This window comes from Trachemys scripta, chromosome 3 (genome assembly GCF_013100865.1).
Source record: "Trachemys scripta elegans isolate TJP31775 chromosome 3, CAS_Tse_1.0, whole genome shotgun sequence".
In the NCBI taxonomy this organism is placed as follows: Eukaryota; Metazoa; Chordata; order Testudines; family Emydidae; genus Trachemys; species Trachemys scripta.
In genome coordinates this window covers 97277773-97305070 of record NC_048300.1, presented here as the reverse complement: position 1 = coordinate 97305070, position 27298 = coordinate 97277773, and the positions used below count along the sequence as shown (strand labels likewise).

The following is a 27298-nucleotide window of genomic DNA, read 5'->3' as shown; positions in this document are numbered from 1 at the left end:
GCCATGAGTTCAGCAAATATCTCATCCCGAGTCCTCCTTTTTCCCTCCCTCAGGTTGGCCAGCCTGTCAGCATTAGATAGAGGCCCTTCCTTGGCAGTCTGTCGCAGGTGCCGTGGCTGTAGGGAAAAAACCCAGTTGCTTATTGTTCATATCCCAGAGAAGTCATGATAGCTTTTATTCATATGGATATGCCTCCTTGAGACTCTTCCCATTCTTGGGGGCACCTCTGCGATGGTAAGTGGTCTGCATGTACGGACGATGCTGGGTGCATTTGCACTTCAGTCTACTGTGTCTGCTTTTATGCTGGTAGGGGTGGCTTGATTGGAGCTACGTTCCAAATTTTTGCAGTTTTGTTTGTGCTATGGTGTTGGAGGTGTAAAGAGGGGACTATGGGGGGCAGGGGGGAAAGCTGAATAGTAATCCCTTCTATATCCCCTTTAGGCCATCCTGACTCTTGGTGACATTTCACAGAAGCGAATGATCAGGAGGCAGAGAATGGTCTTATTCAAAAAGGCAAAAGGGAGATCAGCAAGATATGCTGTGAAGTTAGTCACCAAGTTTTTCACCCCCCAAAAGCGCTGGAGGAGTAGAAGGGTTTGCAAGCTAGTTCTGCTAGATCTCCCCTGCAGACATGGAGAAACTGCTGGGGAAAATAGAGTCATGCAATCGTTGTCAGCCAGAGTGCATGTTAGTACTTCAGTGGGCAGCAGCATTGTTTGAGCCTTGAGCAGACATGCAACGTGCACTCATACCTAAGGCTAAGATTATGTCATGGAGATCACAGAATCTGCAGCCCCGCCCCCGCAGCTCCCAGCCCCTCCCCTGGTGGGCGGACCCCTGCAGCTGCCTAGCCATGACGGGGGGACCCTGCAGCTACCAGCTGCCCAGGGGCAAGGGAACTTTGCAGAAGTCAGCCCCACAGGCAGGGGGACCCCAGAGCTCCCATGCACCGCAGGGCCGGGGAACCCGGGAGCCCCAGTAGCAGTTGGTGCTGGAGCCGCCTCCCCTTTTTGTCAGGGATATTGTTAGTGAAAGTCAGGGACAGGTCACGGGCTGTGAATTTTTGTTTATACTTTTACTAAAAATATCCGTGACAAACTTACCCTTACTCATACCTCATGTAAACTGTGCAAACGAATCACATTTCTCTTCCTGTAAGCATGTCTCAATACACTGCTGAATTCTGCACAAATGAATGCTTTTGGTATTCAAATCTGCTGGTGAGGGGTTAAGGGAGCAGGACTGAGACTGCACCATGCTGGTGGGTGCCATTTTGAAGCAGCACAAAGGAGGGTTTGGGGGAAAGGCAGGGACTGGTAGCTCACATCTGCCAACAATAATAATAAATTTCAAAGATAGGTACTTACATGCCGAAGTTTCTTCCATAGGATTGGACTGTACAGTCCAGGCCTGGCTTTCTGGCTGGGATTTGGGCTCAGCCTATTCAGGGCGGAATCGGACCATGGTAGGAGGTCAGGCCAGGGGCTGGCTTTCCAGCAGCGGTCGTCAGGGTCCTGAGTCCCAAAAAGATCTTGGGCGGCGGGGGTGGGGTGTGGGGGGACAGCTCCATTTTGGCATCCTCCTGCTTATCCTCTGATGGGTTGAGCCCATCGTCCTTGGAGGGTGGGCGAGGGATTGTGCAAAAAATGGTACATAGCAATTGTGTGCACACAAATGAAAGGCTAAACCAATTCAAAGCGAACACTGTCCACTTTGCAAGAAGACTCCAGAGTTCCAAACAAATGTGGCGTCAGTATGCAGTGATATGTTGCATCGTGTGTACACAAGCATTTTCAGTAAGTATAAGTACAGAGAAACTCCAAAACACCAGATATACACTGGACTGACTGATGGCAAAAGATGTCCCAAAGCCTTTAAATTTTTTCCAAGCCATCTGCTTCCTTAGAGAAATCTTTTTAGGAATAGTCTCCTCTGTGCCCTTACTTTTAACCTTGTGCTCAAGCTGTCGCTTCTATTCAGCTTCCGCCTCCAGTTGGGTCAGATGTCAGGTTGTTTCCCCTGTGAACATCTAGCAGCACTTGCCCTATTAACACCCTGCATTCCAAGTTCAGGTTATTTTAAATTAAGAGCAGGTTTATTTGACAAAGTGAGACTCAAAAAATGAAAACTAAACTGAATAAAAACCATGACTAGGCTATTCCTGTGCACAAGTGTGGTGAACAGGCCAGATATTGTAGTTACAATTTATTGATTAAGCTTTTTAATCCTGTTTAAAGCTTGCTTATCCCTCCTACCAGCAGCATTCTGTTGGGTGCATCATCTTTGTCAACTTCTTGTCAGATCTTCTTGGAAGAAGACCTTTAGAACCCGTTGTTTACATAGGTAGTTGGAGCTTTTTTCTCAGGTTCAACCATCTTCATTAACAGGTTGAACTGTTTATCATCTGTTTCTCTCAGAAGTTAATATGCAAGTAACAATTATACTTTGTATATTTCAGCATTTTTGGTTATGTTCATTATCCTTTGATATAAAATCTTCTCCTTCTCCTCCATGTTTGTATAGTGAGTATATCAGAGAGTATCAACCCATTAAAAAGATCTAGTCAAATGTGTTAACAACATTGCTCCCATTTCTAAAGAAGTACTATCCTCCAGGTTGTTGCTTGAGCCAGTGTTTTCTCCACTTTTAGAGGAAATTTCATTAGTAATTGACTAGCTTCCTCAGCTCAAGGAGTCTTATAACCATTTTAAAATCAGTAAACTGAGGAACAGACAGCTTGTGAGATTTACTGAAAGTCACAGTGAGCTGTGGGGAGTTGGACCCACAAGCTCTGACTATTGTTCCATACTTTGACTAATACACTCCTCCTCATGTTAAAAAGAGAGTCCAGATTGGCTTGTTTTATTGGTCACTTCCAGCTAGGATCTAGTAAAAAGAGCAGGATCTACCAAATATTCTGTCTATAGTACACCAAATTTTCACCAAGTTCTAAGTAAAAGTGAATATTGCAAGAAAACAACAATTTTAGTCCAATTCTGCTTTCCTTGCCTCAGTTGTACATAGACATAACTCTACTGGGGCTGATACCACTTTCATTGATATACAGCTGAGTAATTCCACTGAAGTCAATATTATTTTAAAACCAGTGTGTGGTGAATCTGGCCCATTGACTTCACCTGAGTTACTTTTTACTGCGCACCAGAGTATTTAAGGCAGAATCATCCCATTGTTTCAGCGTTCCCTGGGTTTATTTGGAAAAAGCCAGAGTCTGCCTGGTGCCAGTCTGTCAGCAAACCAGCCAGCAAAAAGCTGATTTATGACAGGAATAAGGGGTGCCAGGAAGCACTGTGAGCAACAGCAAGTGATGAATGGGCCCAAGACGGACTGTGCTAACATCCTCACACGACAGATTCTACAGATATAGGTTTGTTTGCTGCTGCCTACAACAAAGGCATGTAGGAGACATCATAATCTAATGGATGGGGTGCTGGACTGGACATCAGAAAGCCTGGGTACTATTCTCAGCTCTGCCATTGAGTGACTTTTGGCAAATCGCTTGTCTGTGCCTCTTCCCGTTCTTTGTCCTGTCTGTAAGCTCTTTTGTCTCATTGTGGGACTGACCAAAGCCCATTGAATCCAATGAAAAGTCTCCCATTAACTTCAGTAGGCTTTGGCTCAGATGCTATGTGTTTGTACAGCTCCCAGCACAGTGGGGGGCTGATCTCTTTTGGGGTTTCTAGGTGTGACTGTGATACAAATAAGAAATAATAATAATTATACACATTCCTTATTTACAATATCTTCTCTTCCACTTTCAGAAGGTTTGCTTTTTCAAACATTTTACCAACTCTTTTTTCTGCTGTGGAACTAGCACCCCTGGCTCTAGTTAACGGTAAGCGTAATTGAATAACTTTGTCGATTCGGTTTTTCATAGTTATACGGTTTCCTGAAACAGTCATGCCTGAACTGCTAGTCAGCAATAGACTCAAGGAGTTGACTTCTCCAGATGTAATCTAGAAAATGCTTATTCTTTATACCCTGGGATTGATGAGAGATGATTTATAGCCACAAAAGCAGAAATACACTACAGTTTATCAGGCGAGCCCAGCAGAATAATCCCACTCTCTCAGTTCCATAGAACTGGTGCCTCAAAATGAAGGATGGGAAGAGAGCAAATCTGGCCAGGTGACTTAGTTCTAGAATAGAACTGGATTTGGGTTCAAATATATTAATAGTAAATAAATTGAAATAAAAATCAAAACACTCCTTCAAGTAATCAGGTGTCACTCCTTCCCTTGGACTGAAATGTCATAAACCTACCAGCTCTGCAGGAGTCCAGGGAATCTTGCAGGGTAAATAAGACTGGAATTTCTAAGTTAAAAAACAAGCAGAGGAAAAAAAAAAATCCTTTCAGACCTTCTTTATACATTAGAAAGAAGCAAGAGGGTACAAGATCATTATATCCCCTTGCCATTTTTACAGGTCCCTTTTAACATGTTTTATAATACAGACATTTCAGTCTGAATAACAGGAGATGTTTACATGCAGTTTACTCAGAGCAATCCCATTCATTGAAACTGCTTAACGATGTGTAGCACAGGTTACATCTGTCAGACACCTCAGTGACATGCTGTGTAAAGAAAAGGATTAGGAACGCAGCATTGCTTAACAACTAGCTTACCGGAATGTTCCTGAGTGATTTCCCCAATGACTTAGCAAAAAATAATGAATATTTCACAACAGTTAAAAAAAAAGAAGGAAAAATGTTTTCATAAATATCATAATATATGCTGTTATTTCAGTTCCCTGGTAATTCAGAACAAATTTAGTATTTAAAGAAAAGAGAGATTAAGAGAGAAATTTTAAGAGACAATCAACACATTTAATGCCATAAAGTGATTTCAAAATAAAAGGCTGCTGCGGAGACCAAAGGCACAATATGTTTCCTGCTGTGTTAAGGTACTGATAAGTTATCAGAGAGGAAAAATATATTGCACAATAAAATGAGAGGTAAGGCAGCAGCATGTGATATAAAAACCCAGAATGAGTAATCTGACTAGAAGAGATACCAGCCTCATATTTTATATGTGGCAGCATTAATGTTTTCCTTACACCTTTCCGCTCAGCAATTTGCTTTTAATTTTTCGTTAATCTTCACGTGGTGCCTAATCAAACACCAGTTGAAGTTCCTGGATCAAGTGCTAGAGGCATAACCACGAGAATGAAATGTTCTAATCTGGATTAGAAACAAAATCCAGAAACTCTTGATATTTCACAAAGTAAAAATATCCCAGCGGAGAAATGGTGTTACTGTTTGGTGAGGCGCACTTGGGAGGGGGTTAACGGTACATCAGTTTTGGAGTATGACAGGGAAAAAACAGATTTTTTGTGTGTGCATATATTCCTTTCTTTAAATTTAATTTCTTTAAAAATCTCTTCACAGTAGTCTGCTAGTGTATAAGATAATTAGTTCCACTTTTCTCTTAGCAAAGCAATTCAGTTACTCCCTCTCTCAATTCTGAGATGCTATCATTAAATAACAATATAAGGAATCCAACAATTTGTGAGTACCTGCCGCATGCTATTTTATAAAATACATGTTTATTTATACACAGAAGAATGCATATGCTAGCTCAACATTGTAGCCCAAAACTAAGTAAAACATACACAGCAACAGAATAGTAGTAATTGCAATTCAAACAAAGCTCCATGTCAGGATTAATTTAAAGCTTAATTGTAAGTGTGCAATGCTTACACGTATCAACTGATCACATAAGTAAATGAAATGCTGACATATTTAATGCTAGTACAACTAACCATTAAATTCTAATACATTTATTTAGATTTAAAATAATAAAAAGATGCCTATCCAAGGCTCGAGATGCCCTAACATTATTAATAAAACAATAAAATCGTATATGAAAGTAATTCAGGTCCTAGCCAGGAAAAAAAAAAAAAAAAAGGTTTCTAAATACTATCTCAGTTAAAAATCAATTGCATCTGCACCCACCATATACCAACATGATGCTTAGTGTGTGTGATTTGAAAAGCATGCCATATTCTGTGCACACAGAGCTTGATTCTGATCTCACGTTGGTTTAAAGCCCAAGTAGTTACTCCAGTGCAAGTGCAGAACTGGGCCCATGCTTGTTCAGAATTCCCAATGGAAATGCTTTTTGTGTGTGTGAATTAATGGTAACATTTTTCTTTTTTAAAAACTCACCCTCCCCGATGTCAGTGTCATTTGCTGAAGTTAAAGAAGTCAGCAGAGAAACGGTCAGGAAAACAGCAAAGAGCATCTTACACACTACAGTCAGAACTGGAGATCCCTCAAACAGCTCAAAGTCAGGAAACCCCTAGTATCTCTTGCCCTTTCAGTTGCTTTACTTGGCTGGAATAACTAGCTCAATGGGGGGTGAGTTTCCTCAAGACTTTTACATTGTGGGTAGGTTTTTTTTTTTTTTTTTTTTTTTAAAGCTCTTCACAGAAATGACCACCTCCCAACTAATGACTGAATGGGGTCCTGTGCCCAACAATGGGATTCCTAACGTGCACAGAGATAGTCAGTGGAGACCAAGATTACTCACAAACCAATTTCTACCTAGTTTAGTACTGAATTCCTCCAAGACAGAACACCCACCCACCACACACGCATTTTTGTCACGTACTATAGCAGCAGCATAACTCATTCTTTATTAGGCAGGAGTCTAACCTCCCTTATACCTCACTCACTTCATTTATTGCTTTGGTGTTTTATATCCTTGCATTTTGCGTTGCAGGCTGTTAACAGGAGCTGTAAATGGCACCAAACCTTGTTGGAAACACATAACAAAGGAGTCCAAAGAATTTTGTGCTATCTCCCCTCCCCACCCAAAATATAATGATCCTTTGAAGAGAGGCAATTTTTTGATGAAGGAAATTGTTTTAAATTTTTTTTGAATGCTACATGGAAAATCATAGTTTCAAAATTCCTACTAAGAATGTGTATGAAAGAACAAAGGTCACCTGGCCACCAGTTACTAGAGTTGAAATATTTATGATACAGTCCTGTTGTGAGCTACCAAAGGGAGCCAGAATCCCACTCTGCAGCCCGTGTGTTCCTGTACAGTGGAATTGCAGTGATTCTATGCTTTTTAGGCCTTGTGCTGACCCAAAAGTTTGCAAGGTGCAAGATTTCATTTTGTGGGGGACAGTTGTGAAGTTTGCGGTCTCATCCCATCAAGATGTCTGTACAGACACTGCAGAGAATGACTTGCAAGTCTAATGCATCTGTTTTAAGGACAAAGTATCATTTTATTTTGGGGTGCTATACATTTGTACTGCATGGTTTTGAGCTATTACACTCACAAATCTACAGGCTGGGTTTGGCCAAGTGCCAGAGTAGTTATCACATGCATTGTTAAAGTACCCGTCGCTGTGGCAAACCTATACAAAAGGGGTCACTTTCCTCAACAGCTGCAAAACCCTTTACATTTCCAGTAATTCTGTTTGTTTCCACTAAGAAAATAACTATAGTCTTGATTATAAATGCAAGTAAAATATGGCTTGATAAACATTCAGCTTTTTATGATCCTTATTGCAATGAATGTGTTACATATGAAAAACACATTATCCTTTTCCTATTCATTGTTCATAGCTGAGGGCTGGATCATTCTTACCATGGAAGAAGACCTTGGGGGAGGAAATTGTTACAAGGATCCAATGGTCCTCCTCCATTGTTCTAGCAAGAGTAGGTTCTGCCCTCCAGCAGGGTAGGCCACAGGACCAGTCCTGTACCTGACAGATGACCAGGGACCTATGGGAGGCCCCATACCTCTTCATTGGCTGAATGGGACTCTCCTGGCTTACCACCAGCTGCAAGGTTGCCTCCTTGTTACAGCTGCTTCCAGACTCAAGGAGTTGGAAGGGTTCTGTAGAAATGAAAATACAACGCCAAGCTATGTTTAGGGTTTTCTGGGGGTCACCAAGAGACTGAGAGGGGACAACATGCATTCCCCCAGCTGACCCATTTTCCTTTCTCTCTCCTGATGTGGACCAGATCTACAACATGCTCCCCCTGGAGTCTGGAGGACAGTGCCACAAAGGCAGCTAACGATCCCCCTTTTGATCTTTGAGCAGGTCATCTATACAAAAGAGCCCCTAAGTGCACAGAGCTGGGAGGCTGGTATCATGATATGTCAAGGACTAATCCTACACTCTTTACTTAGGTTAAATCCCCATTGACTAAAGAGTGCAGGATTTGATCTGATGTTAGGAAACCATTGCAGAGAAAAGCTACTTGCTGTGCACCTGCCTCCATCATTCTTAAGCTTTCTTTCAATGGTGTTGGAAGTAGCTAGAAGATACTATGACTGGAATAATGATCCACTCCCTACACGCACAGCAGCTGCATACAAGCTGGTAAAGTAACAGTGTATGCCTGATTTAAGTGGGAAGAGGAAGAATTAAACCCCTTATTTGCCTTTCCTCTAGGCAAACTTCCTCCTTTTGTCACCAGGAATTGGCCCCCTTGTTAATGTACATGAGTCTGAAAGCTCTCTCTGGGCAAAAACTTTGCATTCACGTTAGCTAGGTTTCCAAGGTGATAAAGAAAAAGCCATTCCCAGGAACCATGGCTCCATTTCAGTGTTGTCTCCATCAAATCCAAGCTACTGCTGGATTTAAGTACAGTCCCCTTTGTCTCACACATCAGATTCATTAGATCTATATATCACTATTTGTCCACTGTACTCATGTCTGGGCTGAAAATACTAATTTAGCTCCCAACAAAATTTAACAGGCTGTACAAAAAAAACCCACAATCAAAGAAGGAGCAAGAAAGATGTCAGTCTAGTTGCTTTTATGTTACATCCTTCTCCCCCCATTTCCTTAGCTGCAGCTTGTTTCTTTTGGTTACAAACTTGTCTTATGTGTGCCCAATCACCTTATACAGCAATAGCACAGTATCAATAATTGTAATTATTAAGATAATATTATGCAAGATGTGGGAAAGGGCCATGTCAATCAGAGTTATACACAGTTGTATGTGTTGAATATGTGTATGCTTGTGCAAGGTGAACTATACAGAAATAGCTCAGGGTTAAAGTGGTGGGGGAGGGAATGTATGTATCTTGGTATTTTTAAGTGTCTAACACTTGAATACCTAAATAAAATAAAGTATAACAATGTCCCAAGTGTCTAAGGACAATTTAATTTTGATGGACATGTTTGTTCTTATCTCTTTAGATATCTCTTAGAAATGGAAACTTCATTTAAACTGCTTGACGGGGCCAAGTCCATCCCTCTGCTTTTTTGAAGCATCCGATATAGTGGCAGATGTCACACATTGCTAGACCTTTGTGGTTACAATTTAAACATAGAAATATGGGGCTGGAAGAGATCTTGAGAGGTCCTTAAGACCAAATAAACCTAGATCACCCATAGGCACTGACTTCCCCTCTGCCCAATGGGTGCTCTACCCAGCCCAGCCCGCCCCTGCCCCTTCCCACCTCTGCACTGCCCTCACCCCATCCCCATTCCAACCCTTCCCCAAAGTCCCTGCCCTGCCCTGCCTTTTCCCACCACAGCCCCACCCCCATTCCACCCTCTTCCCCCAAGTCCTGTCCCTGCCTCTTCTCCGCCTCTTCCCCCTCCCTCCTGGAAACTCCTAAGCACTGCCAAACAGCTGTTAGGGGGTTGGTGGGAAGCACTGGGAGGGAGGGGGAGGAGCAGGGACGCGGTGCACTGGGGTGGGGGGAGAAGGAGGCAAGGAGGGGGAGCTTGGCTGCCAGTGGGTGCGGAGCACCCGCTAATTTTTCCCTGTGGGTGCTCCAGCCCCAAAGTACCTATGGAGTCGGTGCCTACGATACCACTCCTACAGATGTTTGTCCACCTGCCATTAAAACCTCCAACAAGAGGGATTCCACAACCTCCCTCAGAAGCCTATTTCAGATCTTAACTACTCTTCTAGTAAGAAAGTATTTCCTAATATGTAAGCTAAACCTCCCTTGCTACAGATTAAGCCCATTATTTCTTGTCCTACCTTCAGTGGACACAGAAAACAACTGACCACGGTCCTCTTTAGAACAGCCCTTAACATATCTGAACAAAATGTTATGATTTCCCCTTCAGTCATCTTTTCTCAAGACTAAACCTGCCCCATTTTTAACAAATTTTCTTCATAGGTCAGGTTTTCTAAACCTTTTATCCTTGTTGATGCTCTTCTCTGGACTCTAATTTGTCCACATCTTTCCTAAAGTGTGGCACCCAGAATTGGACACTGTACTACATCTGAGGCCTCACCAGTGCCAAATAGAACGGGACCAATTACCTTCCATATCTTAGATAGAACACTCCTGGTACTGTACCCCAGAATATTACCCTTTTTCACAACTGCATCACATTGTGGACTCATTCAATTTGTGATCTACTATAATCCCCAGATCCTTTTCAGCAGTACTATCTGGCCAGCTATTCCCCATTTTGTAGTTATGCATCTGATTTTTCCTTCTCAAGAGAAATACTTTGCACTTATCTTTATTGAATTTAATCTTGTTGATTTCAGACCAATTCTCCCAAATTGTCAAGGTCATTTTGAATTTGAATCCTGTCCTCCAAAGTGCTTGCATCATCTTCCAGCTTAATGTCATCTGCAAATTTTACAGACATATTCTCCACTCTATTATCCAAGTCATTAATGAAAATACTGAGTAGACCAGGACCAATCCCAGTTGGCCCCACTAGATACACTTTCCCAGTTTGACAGCGAACCATTCATTGATAACTACTTTTTGAGTATAGTCCAGTTGTGTATACACCTTGCAGTAACTTCATCTAAACCCCAGTTCCATGGTTGGCTTATGAGAATGACACGTGGGACTGAGTCAAAAGCCTAACTAAAAATCAGGATATATCAAATTTACTGGTTTCCACCTAGGTACTAGGCCAGTAATCCTGTCAAAGAAGGAAATTAGGTTGATTTGTCATAAACTAGTTCTTTAAATATCCTACAATGAATTTCATCAGGCCCTGCTGAATTGAATATATCTAATTTATCTAAATATTCTTTAACCTGTTCTTTCCCGATTTTAGATTGTATTCCTTCCCCCTTCTTTCCTTAATGATTTTACCTAGAAATGGGGACACAGGGTAAGAGTTGAAGAGAATTGAACAGATTATTGCATTTCACAGAGGAGGTTGGTAGGTTTTTTTCTCTGAAGGAAATGCTGATAATTTCTGGTAGCAGTGGGCACAGTTCTTAGGTGGTGTAGGATCTGTTGCACATTGGGGTTTGTTTGTCAGGACCTCAAGCTTTGAGTGTGATGGGATCAAATTCCAGAAGGGATAGCAGGTAAAACACTCTGGTCTTGATTAAATAGCTTTTCTTTGCTTCTTTTACTAGACGGCATAGTTCCAGAGAAGGTCTTTGTGTTGTTAAGAATACCATCTGCATTGTAATCATCTGCCTCTAGGCCTTTACCTAACAAAGTTAGTTGATGAACTATGGTGATCTGTTAGTGTAAAGAGAAGGCCAAGGGTCAAGCAGTTGTACTGTCCTAGTAGCTCATCAGCCCTTTGGCTGTTTAGGTGGGTGATTGTCTTCCTAAGGCATGCTGGAAACTTAAGCTTCAAAAGATTTTGTGGGCAGATAGACTTTGGTGATTCATTTCCTTAGTGGAAAGAAGGTAGGACAGTTTCACAGGGATGAGATGGTGGTTGGACGATGAGGTCAGGACACTTTGTGAGAGTTCCAATATCCACTCCCGAGCTGACAATAAAGGTCCCATTGAGAGTATGGTATAGAAACAGTTTCTGAGAAACCCATTGTTTCCATGTGGGTCTAAAGCTGATGTCCTTGGTCCTCTCCACATGCAAGTTGAGGTAACCAAGAACATGATACCATAAGCAGAACCCCTCCTCCCCCACTTATACACAGAGCCTCCTATAATAAGGAAGAAAAACAGCAAGAGACTTGATGAACCCAATTGGGGCCCTCACTTAGCAGATCTAACTTACAGGAGATGCACTTAGCATGAATATAGAAAATTCTGAAGTACACAGGCCATTCTGCAATTCATGCAAAAGGAAATTCCACCCTAGAACAAACATTTCAAAATAGGTCATTTTCAGTTGACATGGGTTGAGTGTCCCTTTAAATGTGGTGTTGGCAGTTGGAAAAATCTTGTATGTTGGCTGAACAAACTGGAAATGGAGTTGTGGAGACAAAATGCTATTATCAGAGAGCCATTTTTCTGAACAGACCTACAGTTTAATCTGTAGGACTCTGTTTGGATAGTTTCTTTTACCCATAGAAGGCTAGGGAAGTAAGTTTGTTCTTTATTCCTTAACTACCTCTGAGAGTTAAATCCAACTGGAAACCCTCTTCACAGTCTTGTATATAGAGTAACAACACTGGCAAGCAGTTTTGTTGCAATGCATTATGAGTACCTATGTTTTTCCCCCTCCCTCCAATGAGAAGGAAGAAAACACTGGAACTAGCAGTTATGAAGTGCTTGGGATTTATCAAAATATAAATCAGGGACTGGGATTTAAACAAAGCTGTGAGTCTAAATGATTACTTAATAATGCAGCTGCCTCTCCAAGTCTTCAGATGATATTGTTCATGCTGTTACAAGCTGGAAATATAAAGTGCTTAGATTGAAATTCAAAATTTACTTCTGCAGTAAACAAAGAGACAAAGAGGAGACATTATAGTCACAAAAAACGTACAGTGGGGTAACAATGGGTTAAACTTTTCTTAAAAAAAAAAAAGTTTCCACTCATCTACACTCTTTAGTTCCAATAAGCTAGTTTTACAGTAGCTATTTAATAGATTGTGACTCATCTGCCCTAATGTCATTGACCAAATACACACATTCTTTGTAAGAGATTAAGCAAGCTGGGGGCGGGTGTGTGTGTGGGGGGCGAGGAGTGATTTTTTTGGCCTCCTTTTTCCCAGCGTGGGATTCCCATGGTCATGTACCATAAATGAGGGCTATTCTTGTAAACATCTTACATGTCCCAGACAACCAAAAAAGGAAGAAAAACACGGTGTACTGACACAGATGCTTTGCAGAGCAGTGTGTCAGCATGTATAAAACTAAAGAAGCTCTTGTAACACTTGTATTTCAAGCAACAAGCGTTCTGATTAAAATTCAGAAATAGTCAGAATCTTCTAGTTAATCATACTTTTCAGAGACTCTTCTGTTCACATCCTTACCACAAGGTAAGGGAATGTAAATTTTGAGCTCAAACTTTATCACACTGTTCAGTCCATCCAAAACATTTCTCTTCTAGTTTATCACAACATTCGTATTGGAGAAAATAATAGTGTACTTGCTCTAAAAAGCAGCTGTATGGAGCAAAAGCCCAAATAAGGAAAATTTTTGTATATTTGCAGACAAAACAATGATCCTGGAAGAAATAATGCAGACATAGGGAGCATTAACTTGGTGCGAGTTGTTCCAAAGGGCATACGGAAAGGGTTGGAAAGGAGGAGGTGTGAACTGCCCCACCAGATCCTGCAGGTGTGCTCTAAAAGGTACCTAGTTCACATTAATTTAGTCCACAAGACGAGGTACCTTTTTAGACAATGCAAGCAGGGTCTACACAGGGCAGTTAGAGCACAACAACATTAGTGTGCTTTATAAATCATACCCTTTTGGCGCACTGTGCAGACAAGCCCATAGTTTCTGAAAAGAAGTGAATGGGGAAAGAGAAAAGCACACAGACACCAAATGAGTATAAAATGATGGGTAGCTTAATTTTTTTTTTTTAAATTCTATAACAAAGGAACCCAAATACTTACAGCAAAGCAGTAAAGTAGTCATGGCTTCAAGAATTTTTAAAAATGTGTACAACTGATTCAGTTTTTTACTGTTATTTCAAGACCAATATACATATAAAAGGCATAATTTATCAAGATAACACTGCAGTAAGTGAACACGAAATCTAACTTGCAATGAAACTTCTATGGTGTTACATAATCTGCATGAATACCTAAAAAGGGCATTATGAATACCCAACTAGTTAGTAAAGAGTTTATTTTAAAAGTGTTACCACTAAGAGGTGCAATCCTTGAGAGTTGAATGCTGAGAACCCTAGAGCACTTGCTATGAGGGTATTCATACTCAATAATGCTTTGTAGAGTAAAAAACCGAGAAACAAAATACTCTGTTCAGTTTCTCTGACTCCACTTTCCCTTTCCCCAAAGCAAAGCTTTACTCTGAGTGAAATCCTGGCCCCACTGAAGACAGTGGCAAAACTCCCGTTCACTTCATTGGAGCCAAGATTTTCCCTCAAAAGTCCAGCTCAAATGTTCTTTGGAAATAAAATCCATTGTTTTGTATAGTGTGCAAAGTGCAATATCTCTCCAGTGCTATCAGAAAACATGTGCTGGTTAGGACATAGCCACAGAATCAAATGAAAATGATTAAAAACCTTACTAATTCTAGCAATCCTAACAGAAGAAGGGTGTTTGACATCTACAGGAATTTATGAAAGGTCAACTGATTTAATACAGATGCTATTACTAAGACATGTCCCTTTTGATTTCACTGAGTCAAATCAAAGTTGTTTCACTCAAGTTCTTCAGTTTCTTCTGTGAAAAGGTCTGCCAGATCAGCCACTGTCAACACTGAGGCTTCTGACTGTTTCATGGAAGAACTGGTGTGGCTGTAGGGAAAATTTGCATGAGAGTTAGAGAACAGACTGTGCAATAAAGAAAGAACATGCAGTGGTAGATTGTCTAATATTTATACTACAGTGAACATCACAAAGGAAGATGACAATGAAGGGTATGTATACAGTGTAGTTGTAGCCGTGTTGGTCCCAAGATATTCGAGAGACAAGATGGGTGAGGTATTATCTTTTATTGGACCAACTTCTAGTGGTGAGAGAGACAAGCTTTCGAACACAGAGCTCTCCTTCAGCTCTGGGAAAAGTACTCCAAACATTACAGAGCTAAATGCAAGGTGGAACAGATTGTTCAACATAAGTACATATGTTAGTACATATTTTAAGGGACAATTTAAGGTAGAGCGGCCTGTTAACAGCTCTGCAGTGATAGGACAAAAAGAGTGGGTTAGTAGGTTACAGACCACAATGATTCCTGCCTCAAATATTTACAAAACGATGGACAGCCCTCAGATATCCTTCCCAAACACACAAACTAATCCATTTCATCCTCACCCATAGCAATTTTACATTCAACAACAAACACTTTGTCCAAACCATGGGAACAGCCACATGTCAACCTCTTCATGGGCTACCTTGAAGAAGACAAATGCACCACAAAACCAATGATATACCTCAAACACACATTGATGATATTTTCATCCTCTGGACAGATGGCTTAAACTCCCTCATAGATTTCCACCACAACTTCAACAACCAATCCCAATCCATTAAACTCCCCTGGACACCACAATCAGCTTCAACAATGGATCCCTACAGACAACCATATACAAGAAAGAGATCACCACCCCCACTTTCAAAGATCCATTATCCACCCCAAACACACCACCAAATCTGTTATCTACAGCCAGGCACTCAGATACCACAGAATATGCTCCCAAGAGAAAGTCTGGGATATATATATCTTAATATTCAAAACTGCCTTCACCAAACAAGGACAATCCACCAGAGTAGCAGATTGAATCATGGAATGGGCCACCCAAATATCCTGAGACCCTGCTTCAATACAGAAATAAATCTCCCTCTGACTGAATGCCCTTAGTTGTCACAGACCACCCTACACTGGAACCCATATGGGGTATCATCAAAACAACTACAGCCTATACTCAATGGGGACGCCATCCTAAACTCTCACTTCTGGCCTTCAAATAACCCCCCAACCTCTCCAAGCTCATCATCAGAAGCAAGCTCCCCACAGACCAGGACACACCAACTGCTAGAACAACAGATGCAAAACCTGCAGACATATCTCCACTGCTGTAATGATCAACACTTTCCACAACACATTTCAAGATCCATGGATCTTACATGTGCCCATCACAACATGCAGTATACCTCATCCACTTCACTAAATGCCCCAATAGCAACTATGTGCGTGAAACCAGATAATCACTATGATCTCAAATTAACTCATACAGGAAAATGATAGAAGACAAAAACACCATATCATCAAAGGTGAACGCTTTTCACAAAATGATCACTATATGTGACCTATCAATCCTCATCCTCAAAGGAAACCTGCATAACACTTTCAAAAGACAAATCTGGGAGTTTAAATTCATAACTCTGCTAGACACAAAAAATCATGGACTGAACAGAGACACTGGATTTATGGCTTACTGCAACAATCTGTAACCCACTATCCCCCTCTTTTTGTCTTATGACTGCAGAGGTGTTAATGGGCCACTCCACCTTGAATGGTTCCTTAGAATTTATGCTAAACAATGTGTACCTTGCATTTAGCTGTGACACTTTTCCCGGAGTACCTTCCCCAGACCAGAAGAGGAGCTCTGTAAGGCTCACTAGTTTGCATCTCTCACCAGCGAAGTTGGTCCAATAAAAGATATTACTTCACCCCTCTTGTCTCTCTAAGGAAGGGTAGGGTTATTACCATGCTCAACCAAAGCAGCATGAACCATCCTGTTTATTATGTGGAGACCATCTTACAAGTCTTCTCACTAGGCAATTTTAAAGACAAAGCAATTAAAGTAGTCTGAGCAGATATTCTGTTGTTCATATTATTCAGTACTACTCAGATTAGGAACACAAGAATTGCCATACTGGATCAGACCCAAGATCCATCTAGTCCAGGACCCTGTCTGACAGTGACCAGTAACCATATACTTCAGAAAAAGGTGGAATAATCTACCCCCAGTATGAGATCCTGATCTCTAAGAGTAAGAGACTGATGTAAACCCTGCTTTGTACATCTTCCCAAACTACCACAAATAATAAAAAGACTGGAATCAGAACTCATTTGGTGTTTTTGTTGTTTGGGCAAGAAGCAGAATACAGTAGTTTTGCTCCTCTGCAGTTATATTGGAACTACAGTTCTTCTTGTCACAAAAGCTTGGTTCTGTGAACTAAATGGAGGGAACTGTGCAGTTAAAGGGTTTATTTTTTCATAACTTGACTATTACTATGCTGTACAACTGGAAATTCTCATCTTGTATTTGTTTGGGGGGGGGGTAAGGGTATGGTTATGAGGGGTAGGGCATCATCCTTATCTTTGAAAGTATTGTCTCATCAATTTTCCACATCTGTACCATTCTAACGTTTTTGCATGTAAAAATTCAAATAATTTGTCCGATGCTTAAATAACATTATTAATAGCAAAAACCCTATCCACCTTAGGTCTAGTTCACCATTACATTAGTCCTGTTTTATGATAGTATAATTTCACTGATTGCTATGCAATTACACTACTGTAAAACTGGAGTACTGAAGACATGAATCTGGTCTCACATTTATGGTTATTCAACACACACACACCTCTACCTCGATATAACACTGTCCTCGGGAGCCAAAAAATTTTACTGCATTATATCGAACTTGCTTTGATCCACCGGACTGCGCAGCCCCGCCCTTCCGGAGCACTGCTTTACCGAGTTATATCCGAATTCGTGTTATATCGGGGTAGAGGTGTACCTGAATGGTTCATGTCTTTGGAGACTCTTCTGGTCTCTTAATTAAAATGTCTGGCCAGTAACTGGACTTATTTACATTGTGTTTCTGTTTCAAATCACTGAATACCAAATCCAGGTTAAAGTGTCATTTTTCAAAGCTTTGCTGAAAACATTTTGGGACTTTAGTCAAAACATTTCAGAGCTGAGCAAAAGTTTATGACTGAGTAAAAACTTCACAAATATAATGAATACAGCATAATAACCTCTTAAACAGAGTGAATGCAGCGTAATAACCTCTGAAACAGAATGCAGGGTGTATGTATGAAAACTACTTTCATTTTGGTGCAATATTACCATGCTTTTTAGCTCCCTGCCCCACAAAAAAAATGTACCTTCTCTCTACAGTTTTCAGCATCATCTGCATTCTTTCTTCTATTGTTGCTTTTATCAGGAACCTGTGAACAATGGTGGGCCTGCATGTTTAAAAAAAATAAAATTGAGCACTGGCATATTGTCATAAGATTGTCAAGAAGTTTAGGCCCAAATTTTGGCCTCCCTACAAATTATTTTAACCTTGTTGAAAGTGTCCTCTGGATTTTAAAGGCCCAATCCTGTAAAGTGCTGAGCAATCTTTACTGAGAGTAAAGGCTGTTCAGCACTTCCCACCACTCAAATAGCAACTTTGCAAGATCAGGCCCTCAATGATTATAAAAATAATTAAATAAAACCCTAATAAACACTGGGTAAAATTCTGCTCTCAGTTTTATTAGTAACAATAAAAAGCGTTCAAAATTTATATTATGTGCACAACTCTGCCTAGGGACTGAGAAGCACAACCCCAGGAGCTCAGCGGCATGGTTCCTTCTATAACTCCCAGGACCAGATTAACTCATCACTTGGTCCTAATCAAACATATACTTCTGGGCCCCTACCCTGTTGGAGAATAAAGTAGTTTCTTTACCCAGTGCCCCCCCCTTTGCTTGGAAATGGCAAATGAGCCTCAGCTGTGTGTGAGGAATATCTCTGCCCACTTACTTATCCACTTATGTGGGGATGCAGAGGAACAGAAAGAACTTTACTCACTTGAGTGATTGGTAGGATTGCCAACCCTCCAGGGTTGTCCTGGAGTCTCCAGGAATTAAAAATTAATCTTTTATTAAAGATTATGTCATGTGATGAAATCTCCAGAAATACATCCAACCAAAATTGGCAACCTAGTGATTGGTGTTGTGATCTGGCACAAAGTGGTGCAACATCATGTGAGGTTCTTTCAATTCGCGTGCAAATCTGCATCAGCAAATATACATAAATATAAATAAGTGGGGGCCCTGGCCCAGGGACATGCCTGGTTTACTTATGCATTAATCCAGCCCAGGTAACTCCTCAGCACACAGGGGAAGCACTCCTGCAGCTACACCTCTTCAGGGAATGTGACCTGCTCCTCCCTCATATGCTGGGCCTGCTCCATAGACTAGCACAGTATGTGGATGGGAAAAGAGTCCTGCCTTCTCCCGGCCCACTTTGGGGTGATGTACACATGGAATGGGGATATGGAGGAAGCATCTCCTCAACTTCCCTGAGTAAAGGGATTGTGACAGGCTCCTTGCATGCTGTCTTGAAGAGCCTCCTTTTATGAGGGCCAGTCATAATCTGGTCCTGAGTAATGAACTCAGTCCATTGTTTGTATAGGACCTACAATGTTTTATACTTTGTTGCTTCTGAGCCCGTCCAAGAAAGTGAGCTCCAGGTAATGACTAATTAAACCTCATTTTCAGAGCTGTGCTGATGTCACTAATGCAGAAGACAAACCAACACTTTCTTTGGCTTATGTGCCATATAAAAAAGGGTAAAAAAATCTGATTGCCAAATGGAGAATAGCAAAGCTAAAGGGAAATAAGAATTTTCAAGGTCCTGAGCGGGTGAAACAGAGCAGAGTAACAATCAAAAAGTAATATCTATGAAAATAGCTGGAGATCCTTCTGATAATACGTTTTTTTTAGAATAGGAATTTATATTAGACAACGAAGAGTACTAAATACTGCTCAGTTAGAACCTGATTCAAAGTCCATTGAAGTCAATGGGATTCTTTCAAGCCCTACTGTAAAATTTACTAGATAAAGTCAATAGAACTACTCGTGGGTGAAAGATAAGCATGAGCATAGGCCTATGCAGGGTAGGGGTCTAAATCTGGAGTAACTCCAGATATATGCTGGTGAAACAACAGAATTTGGCCCTTACTACACATTTAACTTATACACAGTTCTCTTCTTGACTCAAGGCTCCTTAAAATTTTATTTTCATTATTATTTTATTAAAGTGTTCAACACAAAAGACAGTTACCTTTTCCATAACTGGTGTTCTTCGAGATGTGTTGCTCACGTCTATTCCACAATAGGTGTGTGTGATCGCCACGTGCACCGGTACCGGAAGTTTTCCCCATAACAGTACCTGTAGGGGAGCACCCCAGCGACCCCTGGAGCGACGCCTCCATGGCGTGGTATAAGAGGGGCTGCGCACTCCCCCCACCCTCAGTTCCTTCTTGACAGAGGGGAAGGAGGGCGGGATGTGGAATAGACATGAGCAACACATCTTGAAGAACACCAGTTACGGAAAAGTTAACTGTCTTTTCTTCTTCGAGTGATTGCTCATGTGTATTCGACAATAGGGGATTGCAAGCTATATCTGTTAGAGGTGGGTAGGAGTTCACAAACTCTTGGGACGGGGCACAGCCCTGCCGAACCCGGCGTCCTCGCTGGTCTGGAAGACAATTGCATAATGCGAGTGAACAAGTGAACCGAAGACCATGTGGCAGCCCTGCAAATATCCTGAATGGGGACATGGGCTAAAAAGGCAGCCGACAAGGCTTGCGCCGTAGTCAAGTGTGCCCTTACAATTGACAGCGGAGGGATTCCCGTTTTAACAGATACGGATACACGAAGTTATCCAGTTGGAGAGCCGTTGAGTGAAGATCAGCCAACCCCCCATGCGTTCGGCCAAGGCGATGAACAGCTGCGAAGAGTTCCTGAATGGCTTAGTCCGCTCCAGGTAAAAGGCCAGAGTCCGTCTCACATCCAGCATGTGGAGGCGGCGCTCCGCACTGGACATATAGGGCTTGGGGCAGAGGACCAGCAGGAAAATGTCCTTACCCATGTGGTAGGCAGAGACCACCTTCTGGAGGAACGTAGGGTGTGGGCACAGCTGGACCTTATCCTTATGGAATACCGTGTACGGGGGCTCGGAGGTCAGGGCCCTCAGTTCCGAGACCCGTCTAGCTGATGTGATCACCACCAGGAAGGCTACCTTCCACGAGAGGTGTGACCAGGAGCACATAGCTAGCGGCTCAAAGGGGGGACCCGTCAACCAGGCCAGCACCAAGTTCAGGTCCCACTGCAGGACTGGGATGGAAGGCTGATATGGCCGCCAAGTGCACCTTGACGGATGAGGGCTCAGACCTTGGGCTCTAAGGTGAAGGTGGTAGTCTAAAATGAGCTGGATCGGGGCAGCCACGGGGGAAACGCCCTGCTCAGCCACCCACCAGGAAAACCGGGACCACTTTGCCAAGTAGGCTCGATGCATGGAGGATCGCCTGCTTTCCAAGAGGACACGCTGAAACCCTTCCAAGCACGTCCTTTCCTCCTTGCCTAATCATTGAGCAGCCAAGCCTTGAGGTAGAGTGCCGCTAGGTTGGGGTGGAGGAGGCAGCCCTGGTCCTGGGAGACATGCATTTTGTGAATATCCTGGGACCAGTGGACAGGCCAAGTGGGAGGACCGTAAATTGGTAGTGCTCCTATCCAACTGTGAAATGTGGGAAACGCCTGTGCCCCTCAAATATATGAATGTGGAAGTATGCGTCCTGCGGATTGAGGGCAGCATACCAGTCACCGGGATCCAGGGAGGGGATGATGGAGGCCAGAGAGACCATGCAAAAGTTGACCTTTATCATGTACTGGTTCAGGCCTTGCAGGTCCAGGATGGGCCTGATGTCCCCTTTGGCCTTCGGGATAAGGAAATAGCGGGAGTAGTACCCCTTGCGTTTGAACTCCGCTGGCACCACTTCCACCGCTCCTAAACCAAGAAACTGCCCCACCTCCTGCTCGAGAAGGGCCTCATGAGAGGGGTCCCCCAAAAGGGACGGGGCGGAGGGTGGTTGGGCAGGGTAGAGGTAAACTGGAGGGTGTAGCCCCGGGAGACAGTGTTGAGGACCCAACGGTCCGAAGTCAGCTGTGACCACTCCGGGAGAAAAGCACACAACCGGTTGGAGAAGGAAAGCTTTATTGTGGGTGGATCCCTGTTGAGAACTGGTAGGGGGCCCCTGAGCATCCTGTCAAAACCGCAGTTTCCCTGTCTATTTGCCTTTGGTGGACCCAGGCTAGGGGGCAGGCCGAGACTGCCTCTGTGGGCATTGCTTATAGTCCCGTGACTTTTTATAAGGGGGCTCGTATTTAGAGTGGGTGGCCTGGGTGGGAGCTTGCTGAGGCTTAAACTTGGTCCTGGCTGGAGCCAGGATGTAGAGGCCAAGTATCTTAAGCGTAGTGCGGGAATCTTTCAGGCCGTGCAATTTCATGTCCGTCTGTTCCGCAAACAGGGCCTTGCCATTGAACGGGAGTTCTTCACCTCACTGGACAGCCCACACAGCAGCAGCCATAACACCCTCCTCATGGACACCGTGGAGGTCATAGACCTTGCAGCCATATCCGCAACATCCAACACTGCCTGCAGGGTTGCCCTGGCAGCCACTGTACCCTCCTCCACCAGAGCTTTGAACTCGTTCTTCTCACGCTCCTGGAGGGAGTCCTCGAATTTGGGTAGAGAGCCCCACAATTTGAACTCATACCGACTCAGGAGAGCCTGATGATTCACCACCCTTAACAGGAAACTCGAGGACGGATAAACCTCTCTCTCAAATAAGTCCAGCCTTCTTGAGTCTTTATTTTTCGGAGTAGGGGCTGGTTGGACCTGCCTCTCCCTGTGGTTGATCGACTCGGGGTAGGGTGGGTGTACAGGTATTCATGCCCCTTGGCAGGCACAAAGTACTTCCATTCTGCCCTCTTAGAAATGGGGAGCAAGGAAGCCAGGGTTTGCCACAAGATGTTTGAAATCTTTGCCACCCCTTTGTGGAGTGGGAGATCCACCCTGCTCGGTACTGAGGCAGACAGAACATTGAAGAGGGAGTCCGAGGATTCCTCCACCTCCTCGGCCGGAAGGTTGAGGCTTGATGCCACCCTTTTCAATACTTCCTGGTGGGCAGTCCTCCTGAGGAACAGAGGGAGGAGGGGCCGTAATCGCCTCATCAGGGGAGGATGAGGATGCAGGAGCGGTACTCTGCGTACCCACCAGTACTGGAGGTCCCACCACTTGGTCGCCCTCCGGGCGTGGAACCGAAGATGCACGCCCCACCGACTCCTTTCTGGGAGGCTGGGAAAGGGAGGCCGACGGTCTTTTCAAGGCTCCAGCCACCGAGCGAGCCTGCACCAGGGGCTGCGTCAGGGGCAACGGGGCCCATGGGTACCACGGTGCCGGCCAAGGAGCCTGGTCCCATTGTACCTGCTGTGGCACTGGTAGAACAGGCTGTTCAGCCTGACTAGCCTGTCCCCAATCGACTGATGACTACTAAGAGAGGCTGGGCTGGCGAACGACCTGCCGCTGTCCCTGGACCGGGAGGAGCAGTGGTGTTGGGAATGGTGCTGACCACGGGACCGTGATCCCAACATGGAGGAACGGTACCGCCAGTAGCAGCTGCTCCACGATCAGCTCCGGCGGGCGGATCTGCGATGGTGAGGTGTCGACGCCTGGGACAGGGAGCAATGCCATGACAGGGTCCTGAAGCAAGACGAAGAACAGGGACAGCGTTGACGCCCCTATTGCGACAGGCTACGGTAGCCTCTCGGAGATGAGGACCTCCAGTGCAGTCTGTCTCGGTCTCGATGGGGCCTGCTCCCCTCGCGAGGTCTACAGTCCCTCGAGGTGAAGTGGTGCCTGGAACCCCTGTCAGTCAGAACCAGCCAGACAACCTGGTGGGGGTCAATGGTGACGGGCGTGGACTATGCACGGGACGGTCGCTGAGTGGCGAAGGGCGTCGGGAACATTCCCTTGACCGCAAACAGTACTGACCAGGAAGCAACTGTGGAGATCCAAGTGATGGCTTGCCTTTGGACTGGGGAGCCAACGGTGGTGTGCCCCTGGTACCGACAGAGACATAACGTCCTGAGACGCTTGCAGGGCCTCTGGGTTGGAGAACACCCAGACATCTGGGGAAGCCTGTGCTGAATGGGCTGGGTTACTCCGCTCAACTTGAGTTGGAGGCCTGGAGGCTGACAAGGACTGAGAACTGCCCAACGTAGGTCTAGTCTCCCCCCGGTCTTGCTCCGCTGCCTTGGCGGAGAAGACCTCTTCTTAGCCTTCTTGGTGTGCCCCGCGGACAGGGAGCAGTACCAACTGGTGGAAGGAACCGAAGGGTCGCCACGCACCAACACCACGGTACCCAGTGCCGACTTGGAGTGGCGCACTGGAGTCGGGGTCAACGCCGACTCCATCAGAATGTCCCTTTCTTTCTTGGTCTGAGGCTTGAAAGATCTGCAAATCTTGCAGTGATCGCTGAGATGGGTTTCCCCCAGACAGCGTAAACAGTACGCGTGCAGGTCATTCACTGGCATCAGCCACCTGAAAGTGTTGCACAACTTAAAGCCCGGGGCACGCCCCGGCTTGGGCGCACTAACTAAACTAACACTAATCTAAACTACTTCAATTACAGGTACTACTAACTGTGAATGAACAAGCGTTCAAGAGGAAAGCTGCAGACAAGCTGGAGCAGAGCAGTTCCGATGCACCTTCATTGGGGGCAAGAAGGGTGGGGGGAGCACGCAGCACCCCTTATACTGCACCATGGAGGCGCACCCCTATGGGTACTGCTAGAGGAAAAACTTCCGGCACCGGTGCATGTGGCGAGCAAGCACACCTATTGTGGAATATAAATGAGCAACACCAAAATAGCAATACTAAAAATTGTGCAGAATCATTGATCATCTATGCTTGAGGTATTTAGATAGTAATATAAAAGAACAGTGTCAATTTAAAATCTAGCCAATTTCAAAAATTAGATATTACATCTGGCCCTTTTGTCCCTCTGTCAGTCTGTAGTTTAATAGTTAAATTTTCCTATTTTTAAAACTATTTCTCTTCCCTAAGGTTGTGTGAGACCCCCACACAAACAATGGAAACTGACTATACAGTGGAAATTACATTTGATAGTGCTTTGTGTATTGTCAGTTTCACAAACTAAGCAGACATCCATTTTTCCAGTTAGTTAAACACAAAAGTTTAGAGGAATCTTAAGTGGTTTCAATTAATAATGGCTACTGCAGAAAAATCTAGGAGAGATACTTCTCGTAATAACAGGAAGTAGCATTTTAAAAAAGAAGATAAAAATTACTACTTTCATAAGCTGACAGTGTCCCTTTAAGGAATAACTGTATTGTCGTACAGGTGTCATAGGTTGCTTACACAAGTGAAAGTGCTAAACAATTTCTCCTACAGTTTATAGAATATAAGCAATGATCATCAATGTAAAGCTTAACATCAGTAGGTATCTTTTAGCCTGGTTAAAAAAAAACAAAAACAAAAACAAAACACATGACTAATAAAGTATTTGGGCTAGACTGCCTCCTTCCACAGGAAACAGTCTACTGGAAACTTCAGTAGATTTGTAAGTTTTTTTTTTTTTGTTTTTTTTTTGTTTTTAAACTGCATGGAGCATTCCATGAGTACAGTGTGAAAACCTCACAATGCTCATTTCAAGAGACCCGGAGGGTGGGCCAACTCTTCCTCTATGCTCCAAATAGACCAGGGGTGGGCCAGATCTGGCCTGCCAGCCATTTTAATCCGGCCCTCGAGGTCTGGGGCTTGCCCTGCTCCGGCTCTCCAGATGGGGAGCAGGGTCGGAGGCCACTCCACGCAGCTCCTGGAAGCAGCGGCATGGCCCCCCTCCTGGGGCAGCAAGGAGGCTCCACTCTGTACGCTGTCCCCACCTCAAGCACCACCCCCGCAGCTCGCATTGGCTGGGAACCAGCCTCCTCATCCTCAGCCCCACCCCAGAGCCTGTACCCCCAGCTGGAGCCCTCACCCTTCACCCCCCTGTGCCCCAATCCCCTACCAGCCTGGAGCCCCCTCCTGGACTCTGAACTCCTCATTTCTGGCCCCACCCCAGAGCCTGCACCCCCAACCAGAGCCCTCACCCCCTCCCGCACCCCAACCCCAATTTTGTGAGCGTTCATGGCCTGCCATACAATTTCTATTCCCAGATGCGGCCCACTCCTGAAATAGACCTACCACTTAGCCCACTGTTTCTCAAACTGGGGCCGCCGCTTGTGTAGGGAAATCCTGTGGCGGGCCGGGCCGGTTTGTGTACCTGCCCCGTCCACAGGTCTGGCCGATCACAGCTCTCATTGGCCGTGGTTCGCCGCTCCAGGCCAATGGGGGCTGCTGGAAGCAGCAGCCAGTACGTCCCTCGGCCCGCGCCGCTTTCAGCAGCCCCCATTGGCTTGGAGCGCTGAACCGCAGCCAGTGGGAGCCGCGATCGGCCGGACCTGCAGACTGGGCAGGTAAACAAACCGGCCCAGCCCACCAGGGGCTTTCCCTACACAAGCGGCGGCCCCAGTTTGAGAAACACTGACTTAGCCTGACCACCTAGCTTCCTCAGGAGCCAGACCTACTCCCAAACATATACTTTATCCTCCTCCCCAAAAGGGGGGTAAGTGGAAGAGGAGCTCACAGCATTTCCAAAGCGGATTTCCACTCAGAAATCCAACAGCACCCTCGGGAGCATTTTGCTGGGAATGACTGCTCCTCATTTCCATTCATCTACCTCTGACTCTTGGTTCACTTCCTTTGGACCTGTAGAATCCAGGCCCTGCACTGTTTGAGAGAGTGCTTTCACAGCTCCCAGGGAAGGTGGAGTTTACAACAGAGTCAGTAGTAATCTCTCCCAAATCTTTAATGTGCTTCACCCACTTTTTACTGAGTTAGGCTCAATTGTGGCTCCTAAATAAAGGGGAGAATTGGGCCTTTTATGTTTTCCAGCCCAACCCACCCATTTCCCAGAACTACATGCAGAAGGGCCACACCCTGGCAGAGTGGCTTGTTTTTATTAGTGTAAATATACAATTAAATGATTATGATCACTAATTAGAAAAAATTTTTTTTAAGAAGTTTGCGTTAAAACACAACAGCAAAACTGAATAGAAGAGAAGCCTACAAGGAAAAAAATATTGTTATGCTTCTTTTTTTCCACATGTAAAGCATATGGTTCTTCAGATCAAAGCAGCTAAGCTAGTAAGATAAAGATCCCTTCTGAATTACCTGCCATTCAGATAAAATAGAAAAATATTAACCTAAGCTGCCTTTACAAAATCAAAGAGAGTTTGTAATGCTAGTGGCTAGAGCTTGAGATATGGAGTCAAGACACTAGATTCTAGTCCTGGATCTGACTATGTGGTCTTAGGTAAATCACACAGGGCAAAGTTTTTGTAAGTGCCTAGGTGTCCTTGGAACATAAGTCCCATTGACTTTTTCAATGGCACTTAGTGCGTAAGTCACTTTTGAAAATAAAAGCAAGAGCTTAAGTCACTTAAGTATTTAGGTTCTATTTGAAGATTTAATCCATAACCATTTTGTTCCTCAGTTTATCCATCTGTAAAGTGGGGATACCTATTATACGTCTTCACAGTTTAGAGATTCTCAGAAGGAGGTTGCCACATCAGAGC

General features: G+C 44.1%; 2 protein-coding genes across 6 annotated transcripts in view; both read right to left on the bottom strand.

Moving 5' to 3' along the window:
* Positions 1-9397, bottom strand: part of LOC117874865 (alpha-tectorin-like) — a 35750-nt gene extending 26353 nt beyond the window's left edge. Inside the window, exons 1-2 of one of the 2 annotated variants that reach the window (XM_034765483.1) lie at positions 6185-9397; positions 4282-4332 (exon numbers count right to left, since the gene is read on the bottom strand). In XM_034765483.1, the coding sequence (XP_034621374.1) occupies positions 4282-4332; positions 6185-6260 (127 nt within the window). In that variant the 5' untranslated portion in view covers positions 6261-9397. The remainder of the gene's footprint in view (positions 1-4281; positions 4333-6184) is intronic. The other variant, XM_034765484.1, reaches the window with a different exon arrangement.
* Positions 9398-13677: 4280 nt separating this feature from the next.
* SHPRH (SNF2 histone linker PHD RING helicase) overlaps positions 13678-27298 on the bottom strand; it is a 145612-nt gene continuing 131991 nt past the window's right edge. For all 4 annotated transcript variants that reach the window (XM_034765472.1, XM_034765471.1, XM_034765474.1 and 1 more), the window contains 2 exons: positions 17933-18013; positions 13678-14613 (listed from right to left, as the gene is read on the bottom strand). In XM_034765472.1, coding sequence (XP_034621363.1) covers positions 14517-14613; positions 17933-18013 — 178 coding nt within the window. In that variant the 3' untranslated portion in view covers positions 13678-14516. The remainder of the gene's footprint in view (positions 14614-17932; positions 18014-27298) is intronic.